Source organism: Acipenser ruthenus, chromosome 31 (genome assembly GCF_902713425.1).
Source record: "Acipenser ruthenus chromosome 31, fAciRut3.2 maternal haplotype, whole genome shotgun sequence".
Lineage (NCBI taxonomy): Eukaryota > Metazoa > Chordata > Actinopteri > Acipenseriformes > Acipenseridae > Acipenser > Acipenser ruthenus.
Genome location: NC_081219.1, coordinates 8,498,489 through 8,512,686, shown reverse-complemented (window position 1 = coordinate 8,512,686; position 14,198 = coordinate 8,498,489). Strand labels below are relative to the sequence as shown.

Here is a 14,198-nt window from a genome sequence, read left to right as displayed (position 1 = left end):
AATAAGGTTGTAAGGTTGCAGACAAGAAGAGGTTATTCCTGTAACTAGATATCAGAAATACTGCTCTGAAGGCATTGATGCCTTGGCACAAGAAACAGTTCTGTATTTATTGATAATGAAAAGTTAATGCTTGTAGGCACTGAAATGTGAAATACTCCTGTTTGAAAGTCTAAACACGAGACTACAGCATTTGAGAATCTGTGTAACTTCACCTTGAGTTAATAGGATTCTGTAGACCTGAGAATAATGGGAGAGTGGCATTTTACATTGCTTTAATGTTATATCAAGTGGACAGATGCTGCCCTTGTACAGTAGTTGTTCTGGCCCACTGCAGCAGTTTGGGGTTAATTTCTGAAAGTTAGTGTGGATGGCGCTGTAGCATTTCCTTCCCTAGAAGACCTTTCATTTCATGTACACACAAGGGCACAGGCCATGTGAGGACTGGACAGCATTCAGGTGTCTTGCTGACTCACACAGAGGAGGCATCTGTTACACTGCGGGAATTAAGACACTCAAGTCATTGGAGTCATTATTATTATTTCTTTCAATACATCCTATTGAAAAAGTCCTGAGATGTATTGGTTTGTTTTCACTATATTGCGCTTTTATGTAACATAAAAATAATCAATCTTTAGTATACAGCTGAGAGGTTTTGTGTACAGTATACCAAACTAGGTTTAATTGATCCAAACAGGGCTTCAAATATAATCTTTAAATTAGAACTGAGACAAATATTTGAATATTAAAAAAATAAAATAATAATAAAAAAAAATTTAAAAAATGCATTTAATGCTCATTTCATAAATAGATGCTCTACTGTATAGCAATGGTCCTTTTCTTTGTCTAGAAGGTAATTTGATGAGGCATTAGGTTTAATTTCTTTATTGCGATATCATACATTAGTATTTTTTTTTCTAACTTTTTAAAAGTGAAAAAATGTAATACTATTGTATCAAATTGCACTACTTTAATCCTGGTCGAGCACTACTTAAACCATTGTATCAAAGAAAAAGGACAGAATATTTTTGTACATTTTATTTATTTATTTATTTTTATTAAGTTTTTTTTATATTTATATTAAGCTTAAGCATACTATTAATACTATTAGATGATAATGAATAAGTAAGTTTGTGTTGTCTTTTGAAGCAAAACTACACATAATGTATTTATTAACAATACCAGTAATACCAATAAAAATAAAATGAGGCCAATTAAAATAATTTAAAATTGTCGTCTGATTCCACTTTTGAAGCTGCACAATAATACAGTATTTATTTGTTTTTACCAGTTACCTAAAGCCCTGTACACAATTTCCATGAGTTCTGCATTGGGATGCAGTGTTTGGTTAACATTACATTGTATGTCTAAACCCTAAGCTTAAATTCCTAGTTCTTTCCTAGCTAAAACCCTGTGCTTTTCACCAGTATAAAATACCACAATATTAAAAAGTGAATAAACTTAAAAAAGAAAAAAAAAAAACATTTAAAGTGAAAAAAATATATATATTATAAAGCCAGTTGACTAATTGAAAAATATAACCAATTTAAATGCATGTAATATATAATAAAAAAAATAAATAATGGATGAAACAAAATTGCAAGAAATTATTTTTATTTAAAAAAAAAAAAAGAAAATTCATGGGCTTTACTTCTAGCGTGTTAGCTGGAGAGGAAGGTGATCGGTTTCTTTTGTTATGGGATTAATGGTTGCTCACTGTGAGGGAAAATGGAGTGAGAATATAATCTAGCTCCTTCTCTGCCAAACGTACTGTTTTTGGCTGCAGATTAGAAGAAGTATTGGCAAGTGCTGGCTGATGGAGTGCCAACATTCATTGCACCTTTGAGACTTCAAGCAGCTCACTGTGGGGTGGAAACAGGGATACTATTCTTGAGGGGCGTGTAGCAGTAAAAGGAAGGTCGTATAACCAGTCCATGTGGTGACCTGGTTATCAAAAGGCACTTGCCATCTCCCTTTTGTATGTCACACTCACATTTTTACATATTTCTTGTCTGATAGTGATTTTAAATTGTGCTAAAGGAGCTTGTTAGCAAGTGTGTGGAGGTTGTCTGTCTGCCTGTCTCTCTGTCAGTATATCACATAAAAGAGAAGTTACTATTTGATTGTGGTGAAATGTGGTCTGTACATACTTTTTCTGTACATGAAAGTAGGAGAAGCTAGGGTAAATAAGGAATCTGTCTACCTATTTGTCATGTTACTCATCATTTTAAATTGTACAGCTGTGGTGGTTGGTGATTATCAAATGTCAATGCTTCTTAGACACTGTAGACCTCAAGCTGTGCCCACTGTTATGTGGGGTCTACATGCTCCCCCAGGGCAATATTATTCGTGATGCTTTGATTTTTTTAATATATACTTTCATATGCAGATAGCAGTAAATACAAAGTAATTGTTGCTTCCTGGTATCTAATGACATCCTGTGCATATACTCCGTTTTTATATTCAGTGGTCTGTCTCCTTTGAGACGAAGTGGCTAGGTATGAAAAGGGAGCTAGTGCTATACAAGATCAACTTTATCGGCACACTTTGAGAGTGGGCTGGATGGCCTTAACGAGCAATCTCCTTGTCTGAGAAACAAAACTACTGTTGCATTATCTCTGAAGGATGTGCTTTTGTTCACATAAGTTAGTCTATATTTACTGGCAGACCATAATAGTAGAAGAAGCTGAAAATACCAACTTTCCTTATATTCTGAATCCACATCCCCTGGGTGTAGTTATAGATTGACATCTTGGACCTTGGTTCACGCTATTTTTTACATTCATCGTTCTCATGCCTGATGATCAGCTAGGTATTGCACAGCTATTGTCGAACATTTTTTTTTTTTTTTTTTAAACTTTCGTTAAGGGTCAAATGGAGCAGAGCAGAGCACGACTTTCTCATGTTGGAAGCTTGACTGGCATTTATGACTTATATGCTGAACAGTTTTAGATTACTTCAAAGAAAAACATCTGCTTCTCTCTTTATAAGAAGAATCCATGGAACCACCTGTGGTCACTACAGAACTATCTGAACCTTTTGCAAAACTGTATTTGATAGGGAACTTTGTAAAAATGTGTTAATTGCAAAATGCAAAAATTATTATTTTCCCATGATCTACTTTATTAAATACCAATCAATGTCTTCTGGCAAATTATGTTAAAGGCTTAATTTTGTGTTTCACAATGAATACATTTAAACTTTTTTTATTTTTATTTTTTTTAAACTTTTTATTAATATTGTCCTACTTAAAACATATTCAAGAGAATAATTTGGAAAATTATCTGCACGCTGCTATTAACTACTCGGCCATTGTTGACAGAGAAACTTTTATTTGGAGTAAAATTGATCCTTCAAATGCTTCCAAATTTAGATCTAATTGATTAGTCCTTACATGCTAAAATTATATTTTGGTTATCTTTATTAGATGATAATTGTGACATGTACTAACTTATTTATGGACAAGTGATAGTCCAGTATTTGCTTTTAAATCTGTAATAAAGCCAATCAATTGTTATCTCTGTACAGAACACACTTCTCTCCAGTCAATACTCTGGGGAAGTGTGGTGTGAATTCCTGTTATTTAAAGCACAAGTGGCTTTCATGAAATGCAAAATGGGTTTATTGTAATAACACATCCGTTACTAATGTACGGGGTACTGTTGTGTGCATTTCAAAGGCAACTCAGCAAGTCACTTCACTCAGTCGTTGTGGTGGTCTTTGTTTGGCGGTGCCCCTGGTAAAGTCTAAAGTTTGAAGTACTCTGTAAAAGTTGGCAAAACATTATTTGGGAAAAAATATCCTGTATGAGTGTTCTCAGAATGCTGCGAATTGTGTTAAATTCATGACTTAATTAAAGGTCAGTGAGTGGTACTGGGCTCATTCCTCTTGGGATGCATTGAAAAGGAATTAATTTTGTTTCTATCTCTTTCTATTAATCAGGAGTCTCCCCAAGACAGTGCCATCACCAGAGACATCAACCGAACATTCCCGGCTCACGATTACTTCAAAGACACTGGAGGGGATGGCCAGGACTCTTTGTACAAAATATGCAAGGTAGTGTACAATCCACCTTTTTGCCTCCTCTAAGACTGGAGGATGATGTCTACTACAATATAAGACAATATTTGCAGTTGCATCTGGGATCTACTGAATGGATCTAAACAGTGATGGATCTGAATACTGCCACTGGCTGGTTCTTTAAAATGAGGACCATTCTGTACAATGACAGTCACACTTCTAACCGGGCATATCAGTCTCTTTAGTGTATTTCTGTCTTTTGGAATGTGTTTGAGATGATCTTAGTTTAAGGATTTAAAGGACGGTGGTGCTAAGATCTGCTACTGTTTTACATCACTTGAATAGATGACGTCCAATCTTTCATAGTATCAAAGTATCTTCTACTTTTGGCTGGGCAAGAAGGCTGCAAAGCTTCAGCGGAGAGAAGACATTCTTCTACTGTAAGAGACCTGGTCAGCTGTACTTATTAACATATTAGAAGCTGTCTTTAGTTAATAGAGTCAGACATATCTTTGATTTAGACTCGTCTTACTGTTATCCATCCTTTGTAAAGTGGTTTATGAATTTTTGTCAGTTAATTGTTTTCTGCGCATGATGCAGTTGGCATAAATATTATTCAGACTTCAACAATCGGACACTTCTGTTGGCCGACAGGGACTTGCACACATTCCAGACTCTAATTAACCTATAGTATAACTTGTACAAGTAGTGTCATATGCATCTGTGTATTTACCCCACTGCATTCTATTAAAATCAATGTATAGAAAGATTCAAGTCAGCTGTTCAGAATACATAATTAGACACCATTACCCATTTATGTTGTGGTTGAAGTTCCTAATAAGGTGGATCAAATGCCTTGTCACAGTAAATATACAGAAGGATTTAACTGGAACTGCCGAGGTATGTAGTTTCTTTAATGGTGTATTCTATTACAAATATACACGTTTCAGGTTTAAAGTGCAGTGATGGTGGCTTTCATTTGGGTAATTCCAGCTCCGTTGATGTTTCCTCCGTGTGTGGTTAATGATACATGCAGTAAATCACATGTGAATGAGACAATGGCACCAGGGCAGGTGTCGTGTGCATGCAAGTGAGGAGCCATGTAACTCATGCCCCACGTGGTGAGAATGGGTCTAAAGGTGGTAAAAATAATAATTTTGTTGAATTCTGACCTATTTCTTTCTTTCCGTGGTGATTTCTCTTCAGGTCAAGGGCGCAATGATTTTTCACATTTGACAGTTTGGGAGTAAAAAAAAGTTAAAGATTTATCAAATTGCACAAACACAGAGATTGGGATCCCAGTTGATTGTAATGACTTTAGTTCCTCTACTACTACATTCACAACATGCCAGATTATGTCCCATCACGGGTGCACATTTGCCTATGGGGATCAGTTCACTTGAACTGATCCCCATTTCACTGGTAAAAATGAGACAGGGTAATGATGGCTTGATGAGGAAAAACAATGTAGTGATCAATGAGTGAACCACTAGTGTTAGAGTTGATTGGCCAAAGCTCTCTTGGTTTCCTGACCATTGCATTTTGATGAAAACTGCAGGAGGGGCAGATGTGTGAAAATTGCTTCAAGTGGACTCGGATGACCGCTTGGAAGCAGTCGGCCAGCTTTGTCTAATAATGTGAAGACAATGCAATCACATTTTTATATTGCAGTGCTTTTCATTACTATACTGGATCATCTTAGCATTTTGCTATTGCTTAAGCAGTGTTTTAGTCATTTAGTCATCTCGTTTGCTGCAATTAGGGAGATTAAATGAAATCCTTGCTATTGTGTCTGGGGATTTGGTTTGGCTGTTGTATAGCTGTAGGAAATGGTCTGAACTGATAGGAAACTCTGCAGTATTTTGTAAGACCCCAATAAATATTTAGCATAGTTTTATCAGTAAATAAAACATCAATGTGAGGAAGGGGGGTGATATTTGTTTTAGAGCACAGATGAGTCATGGCATGGTAAGCTAAACATTTCTCAAACACTGACCTGTCCAAGAACAGAATCTGTACATACTATAGGATTAAACTTAAAGCTTGTTGCACAAACTTTCGATGCAGTGCTATAGATGTAAATCGATCTACCTGTGCAGGACATGTGGGGTATGAATGGGTTGGATATCTATTCCGCAAGCTGTCTTCAGTTTTAGGCAGAGAAAGGAAACTGGCAAGCAGACCTATCGTACAGGTTTAACAAGCACGCCCACCTGAACCAAGGAGTGGGCTTTATTTGTGTGCTACGACAACTGCAGTCCTATCTGACCTAGCAGGGCACCGTTAACAAATACCTCTACGAAATGTACGTCCATAAGCAGATGTAAGCAAGTACATGTAATGTACACAACAATTCTAAACTGTCAGGAAAGTGAGCATAACAGTATAATTAACCCTCACCTACTGTTTGGTTATTAGTTTCCTTTTTGCATACACAATTGCAAAGTAATTATAACTTTAAAATGTAAGTTAATTGTGAAGCTGAGCATTCAGAGCATACCCTGATCTGTAAGCCGGAGGAATATGTTCATGTAAAAGCCGGCTCATCACTGTGGAGAGCTTTAGGTATTGTAGTGTGGATTTTAAGATTGTGCTGGAAGAAAAGCAGGCTGTTAAATTAACAGAGTAACATGCAGAAGGAAACTTTTTTAAATGGAAGAATCTACTGAATGCTTTTAAATGGTTGGCATGCTTCCATGTTTAAAACAAAACAAAACAAAAAACAACCTGTCACTGCATTCTTCATCAATGTGCTTTATTTACCGAGCCGTTGCTATTCCCAAAGGCCAAGCAATTCTCTGATCCTTCGGGTTTGTTTCTGAATCGATTCTGTGACAGTAAATATAATGGAACTATACACCAATCACAATCCTTCGTCTGATTGGAAGATACAGCTGGCAAATACTGTGGGAAATTGCAGTTTTGACATGATTCGAAAGTCAAACTGCATAATGAGTGTTGTGATTTAAACTGTGTAACATCAAGTGTCAGAACCATTTCCATTCTTTTCATAGGGTGTTGTTACTTCAGTAATGAGTTTGTTGACATTGGAAAGGCGAAAGTGAACCAGATACAGGCATTGGACAGAAAATGAGAACCATAACCCTGCCAGTTAGGTGTAGGGAACGTATGGGTAACCAGGGTGTTACAGACTTGACAGGAAACAGATAAGTGGCCTCTAAGTGACTTTAATCACATAGTCATCACTTTTAAGACTGTGCTTTGTGAAATGTGCTGTGCCCTGTCACATGAACATTAAAACATTAACATTGCAAATATTGGCTTTAAATGATGTCTCCTGCATAGTAGGCCTACAGCTTTGCATAGTGATCTTTATTTTACAATACTGCATATTGATGCAGCAATCAATACACGTTTTTGAAATATAGGAACCTCTTTTAAATTCTGTGATTCAGTGATTTAAATAAATAATGTGTTGCCTCGCTTGTATATTGTTTGTTGATACATACAGTATACTGTACTACAATAATAATAATGATAATAATAATAATCTTTGAGGCGCTGTATTTCATAAGCTTAATACAAGAAGATATTCGAAAATTAAAATGGCAGATTTAATATTTATTACATCTATTATTTATATTGGTTCTGATTTTTGTGTGTGTGTAATGCTACGCCTGGTAAGTTGCAATTAACTGCCCTGTTAATTAAAAAGCTGAGAAATTGAATAATCGTTGAATGAGTTTGCTAGCATGATCGAAAGCAGTTGCAGGAGCTTTTTGTTATGGCTGTAAATTATTATTATATATGTATATATGTGTGTGTGTGTGTGTATATGTGTGTGTGTGTATATGTGTGTGTGTGTATATATATATATATATATATATATATATATATATATATATATATATATATATATATATATATATATATATATATAATGTGTACTTTTGAATATTCCCTATTCTGGATTTGGGTCTTGGGTTGACTTGGACTCGAAGACCCGTGGCTCGACGCCAGCTCTGTGTGGTCCAGTGGTTAAAGAAAAGGGCTTGTAACCAGGAGGTCCCCAGTTCAAATCCCACCTCCGCCAATGACTCATTGTGTGACCCTGAGCAAGTCACTTAACCTCCTTGTGCTCCGTCTTTCGGGTGAGACGTAATTGTAAGTGACTCTGCAGCTGATGCATAGTTCACACACCCTAGTCTCTGTAAGTCGCCTTGGATAAAAGCGTCTGCTATATAAACAAATAATAATAATAATATACACAATATATAGGCTACACAGGCGTTTTTATTTCAACTTCAGATGGTTTTCTTCACCAAGTAACCAAGTGAAACCTTCAATATTTTGAAATCCACCCGTGTCTTTTTAAGATCACCATTTTTGTTTGTGTCACATGGCATTGTATTCTGTGATGTGGCCAAGTTCAGTTTCTAATTCTTTTTATTCAAAATGTTATTATCTTCCTTTAAAAAATAAAATTCCCTGCATAATCTTAATTGTGTATCAGTCTGGCGCTGTGTGCATGTCACATTTTCATACTCTTGTTTTTTTGCAGTAAAGAAGACAATGACGTCTTTTCAGATGACTGAGTGGTGGTTCTAAATAATGCTGTCACTTGAACCACAATCCTATTTTTACAGACAGAAATAAACTAAATAGACTATCATGCACTGTGGGATGTTTGATTGTGATAACCTTGAGCGCTTTAATAATTATTTAAACAGCAGTGGTATTTAGATCCTCCACCGTTTAGATCAATAGACCCCACTATGTTGTTGCTTCATGAATACTAGTACTTTCTATAATTGCACATTTCTAGAAACAAATGCTTTGACCTCAAACCCTGTACGGAAACTTCCCTGCACTCCAGTTCCAGTGATTTGTGCCACACTAACATAATTAGCTTAGCTGCTGAAGGCTATATTTTGGCACTGTGTCTGATTTTGATGGACTTGTGAATGGCTGTTTGTAATGTCATTCCATGTGCTCTGGATGAAGGACTCAGCAACATACTGTATGTTTTCATTGTACTTCTGTATTATGTTGTAAATGTCATTGCAGGGGAATTTGTTCTTAATAATGTATTTGGCGATCAGATGCCTTTATCCAAGGTGACTTACAGGTGTTACAGGGCAGTACGGTATTACAGTGTAAGATTAACTTTTAAATGCAGTATAGTTTACAGTAAGTGCCAAAAATTCTGCTAAAGTACAATGTGAACTAGGGTGCAACAAGTATGTTTACAATGACATATTAGTAGTGCAATAGTGCAAGGATGGTGCATCAGCTGAGGATCCACTAACGTGGTGCTGAGGTCAGGCTAGTCTAGTGCATAGTAGGAGAGGTAGATCAAGAGATCTACAAGTCTAAACAGGGGGGTCTTGAGAAGGAGACGGAAGACAGCGAGAGACCGAGCAGTCCTGAGGTTCTCCGGTAGCTGGTTCCAGTACATAGAGATGTTTATATTTACTGCACTACTACTGTAAACTACTATAAACTAAGCTGCAGGCGTGCCAGTTTTTTACAGAAAGGTTTCTCAATTCAATGAGCGTTTCCCAGTAATTATAAGAAAATAGTAGATAAATCACATTTAGATATTGATAGAAACTATTGTGTAAAAATGAATTGAAATGTCTTTATGTTAACCTTGGTAAATTGTTGATCTTGTACTTAAAAAAAAAACAAAAAAAAAAAAAAACAGACTGCTACTACAGTAGGTTGCTTCAATATCTTAAAATGCACACAAATTCTACAGTACCTAAAGCAATCCTAAAAGATGCACCGGAAATTACATAAACATATTCCTCTGGTGCTCTGGTCAGGATACGATCTGAATGCAGAACTTTATAACTGGCTTCCCTTACGTTTCAAAGTAAATGTGAGGTTTTTTTTATGCATGTGAAAAGGCAACTGCAGTCAATAGTTAAATAGCAAGTTAAGGTTCCAATGTGTGTGTAGATATAAACTAAGTTTATGGGTGAACATTGTGTACACAATTTCAGCAATAACAGCCAAAACTACTAATAAAATTACCAGGTTACAAACTTTAATTCATACACTTTATTGAGATTAATTGAACCAATGTAAAAAATGTAACTTGTATATTAAGCCACTGGCAATTTTATAAAACTGGGACAGAAAAAAATTGTGTTGTAATAAAGAAATGCATTTGGGTAAATAAAAACAGCAAATATTCCATCTATAACCCCTGAGAAAATAATTATTTTAATACTAAATACCTAATTAGCATTGTAAGTGAAGGAAAGCAATCAGAGTTAGTGGAAACTGCTGATTGCAAAGGGAAAAGGATGAGCACCTCATTAAAACATTTTTGTAATTTTATCCTAGTCTAAGTGGTGCTCTGTAGCGGTTCATATTTGTATTCATTGGCTGTCTGAGTAAAATGCTGAAAATTGAAAATAGAAAAAAAAGAAATTGGCTTTAACAAGGAAGATTTTTTTTCATAATATCAATATATTAGCAAGCCCGGCGGAAGAAGACAGCTGCTGCGCAGAATAAATATTTTGTTTCTATGTACCCATAATATGTCTTTGGAAAAGTCTGGGCACCCCCGTAAGTGTTAGTGAAGGACCAGAAGAGTATCTCTGAAACCCGAGCCGTACTGGAGAGCGGAGGCTGCGGGACGCTGCATGGAGCAGCACCTTTTATTTGTAGTTTTGTTACTGTGTTTTATTTTCCTTTTTGCTTTTGCCCTTTGTCTATGGGTTATAATTTGCACCTGTGAGTATAATACACCTCCTACCATTGCTGGTAACCTACAAGCTCTATCCACGTACCGTATCTCAAGCTGAGGATATATGATGGACCCTGTCTACGTGTTTGTGTCGGTTTACAGTATGTCCCGTTTTTATATGTGCATACGGTACAGCAGCTCATATTGATGGCTCTCCTCTTGTATTTACAGCCATGCTGGGGGTGTATGTAACAGAAGCCATGGCTCGTGATTATCAATGGAACATTGTCTCACTTCATTTGATCTATTAAAAAATAAACAAATAAATCCATATATAATGAAGAAACTGCAAGCATGTCTTAAGACCCCTCAGTCTCACCCATGTTAATCTGAGCTGTTTTCTATTCCAGGCATATTCTGTATACGATGAAGAAATTGGTTACTGTCAAGGCCAGTCTTTTCTTGCTGCTGTGCTCTTACTGCATGTAAGTTCTTTATAATATATGTATTCACATCTTGCATTGTATATTCAGTTGATTTCACCAGCACTTACAGTAATACTGGTGCTTTTTAGGTCATTAAAATGTGTATTAAAAACAAGCAAATAATCAACAGGTTGAAGAGTCGAGAATGTTTATATTAGATGAATTGTCACATTCACACAAAGAAAGTGTGCTATTTATGTTCTCAATACTGTTTGCAGTTCTGAAACCTGTCCCAATGTGAACCAGATATACTCAGAACAACCTAAACCAGCATCTGTGTTTTGTATTCTCTCATATTTGTTCATATTTCATTAATGGTTAAAATTATTATTTTCTTTTATTTTTTTACACATTATGCCATTTTATAAACAGATGCTTCAGCTTTTTATATGTCAATGCTGTGTCCAGTAAGATAAGCTACAAGCTCAATAGCCTTTTATGTGTGAAAACTCTGTTTAACCTCTCACCCCCACTCCCCATGGATAAAGTGTGGACACCCTGCTCTAGAGTATTTCTGCCAGTGGCCTGTTTTCATTATTTAAATACTGGCAGTACTTGGATCATCAGCAGTTTAAATCAATGGAATAAACCCTACTGTCTTTGTAACAGCTTGGCATCCTAAGCTGACTGCTGTAACTGTTGGCAATGTGTTGCAGCAGTGGCTTTCAAAAGTGACAGATTTCTACTGTACCACTGATCCATAGGGTTATCTTCTTTTAAATGCGTTATTAACACAACAAAATATTTACATAGAATAGCATTAGACAAAAAAATAAATAAATAGAAAAAAAATGTACAATGGTTGCTTGCCAGGGGTCCAAAAAAGATTTCAGGGCAAAAGCAGTTTTACATAACTATAAAGAAAAATATGTTTTAAATAAAGCAGAGGTTTTACTTGCTTTTGTGTTCCTTAATTTAGTAATTGCATAGACATAGTGTGTCATTTCTATAAAAAAAATAAAAATAAATGAAGGCTTACGTGTAGACCATTTACATTTATTTATGTGGAACTTCCCTATTATTATTATTATTTATTTATTTATTTATTTATTTATTTATTTATTTATTTAATTTCTTAGTAGACGCCCTTGTCCAGGGCGACTTAGTCGTAAACAAATACATTTCAAGAATCACAGTACAAGTATTAATACAATTTAGAACAAGATAAAATACAGTGACTTCAGTTCTAGTAAGTACAAGTATATTACAAAATACTAATTATACAATTAATAATGTAATTAACCTATATTGTGGAAGCTTGGCTAAAGTAACACACTATATATTTGATATCCAAAAGAAAGAACTCAGCAGTGTTTTTAAAAATAGAGAAAACATTTGACAGGTAAAATCTGTGTCAAATGTTAAAATGTAGCGCTTTAAACTTGCGTGTTAAAGGAAAGCATTACCGCACGGGTATTTACCTCCTGAAGACCCAAAACCTGAATAAGATATATCAAAGCTGCTCGACGAACCTGTGACATAGTTTTTATGCTTCAGCGGTTGGGCCTTACGGTGAATCATGTGAAGAGCCAGCTCATGCCTTCTCAGACAGCCTCCTGTCTAGGAGTGTGCTTGGATTCCAGGGCCATGCTGTCCACTGTCAAATGACACAGTGCAGAGAATTGCTGCCTGTTTAGAGCTCTTTCAGCTGAACAGGGTGCTCGTGGTAGGGACATTCCAGACTTCTGGGATTGGTGGCAGCAGCTTCCCAGACCCTTCCATTGGGTCTTCTGTGCATGCGCCCTCTGCAGGCCTGGTTGAACAGCAATTTTTTTCAACCCACGTTGAACCGCAGCTGCCTAGTTACAGTCTTGTCACTGTCTAAAGGTGCTCTCTTGGTGGAAACAGCCTGCCCATCCATGCCTCGCTGTAGCACTGGGCAGTGTCACCAGAAGGGAGGTTGTCACCATGGACATGTCCAGCCTGGGGTGGGGCGCTGTGTGGAATGGCAGGGGTGCACAAGGTGTGTGGAACCCCACTTGGCAGGGTCTCCACATCAATGTTTTAGAGCTGCAGGCAGTGTACCTGCCCTTACATCAACCACCAGTCTCCATCGCGTGGCCCTCAAGCTTTTGCTCTGGACACACGAGAACCTCCTCTCACTAACAAACTGGGCGGCGGACCTCAGAGTGGAGGCTTCACCCCGAGGTGGTGAGCCTCATTTGGGAGAGGTTTGGGAGAGCAGATAGATCTCTTTGCCTCCCAGGAATCAACCCACTGTCCCCTCTGATTCTCCATAATAGGAGGCGGAGACCAGCTGTCAGTAGATGCCTTGACACACCAGTGGCTGAGGCAACTGTTATATGCCTTCCCATACCTCGCCCTGCTCCCTCTGTGTCTGGAGAAAATCAGGCAGGACCAGGCCAAGGTGCTCCTAGTAGCCCTATTGGCCCAGGAGACTGGTTTTCAACCCTGATGCAGCTCCTGAGCAGCCAGCTGAGGAGACTGCCCTAGTGCTGCAACCTGCTCAGTCAGGCACGGGGGACCTTATGGCATCCCGACCCATCGAGGCTGCAGCTCTAGGTCTGGCCCCTGAATGGCTGCATTTGAGCCATCTGGGGCTTTCTAATAGGGTCATTAACACCCTGCAGAATACCAGAGCACCGTCCACATGTTCACAGTATGGGTACAAGTGGGGTGTTTTCAGATGTGGTGTCATAGGTTCGACCTCACGACCTGGCCCATGGAAATCCCCCTCCATGTTAAAGGTCTATCTGGCAGCCATTTTGGCTCCCCAGAGCTCACTTCTTGGGGGGTCAATTTTTGAAAGGAGCTTGGCGGCTTCGGCCGCCTATGAAGGACATTGTTCCTCGCTGGAGGTTAAACGTGTTGCTTAATGAACTCATTTGAGACCATTCGTTCATTCAGCTGAGCTGAAATATTTATTGCTTAAAGTGGCTTTTTTGCTTGCTATCACCTCCACAAAGCGGGTGAGTGAAATGCAGGCATTCTACATTGCTTAATTATGCTCCGTACCAATCCCGCCTTTTTGCCGAAAATGATCTTAGCATTCCATGTCAACCAGTCTGTGGAAT

General features: G+C 37.5%; 1 protein-coding gene across 2 annotated transcripts in view; it reads left to right on the top strand.

The window, feature by feature from the left end:
- Nucleotides 1–14,198, top strand: part of LOC117974003 (rab GTPase-activating protein 1-like) — a 130,764-nt gene that overhangs the window by 84,054 nt on the left and 32,512 nt on the right. For both annotated transcript variants that reach the window (XM_059005657.1, XM_059005658.1), the window contains 2 exons: nt 3,940–4,053; nt 11,089–11,163. In XM_059005657.1, coding sequence (XP_058861640.1) covers nt 3,940–4,053; nt 11,089–11,163 — 189 coding nt within the window. The remainder of the gene's footprint in view (nt 1–3,939; nt 4,054–11,088; nt 11,164–14,198) is intronic.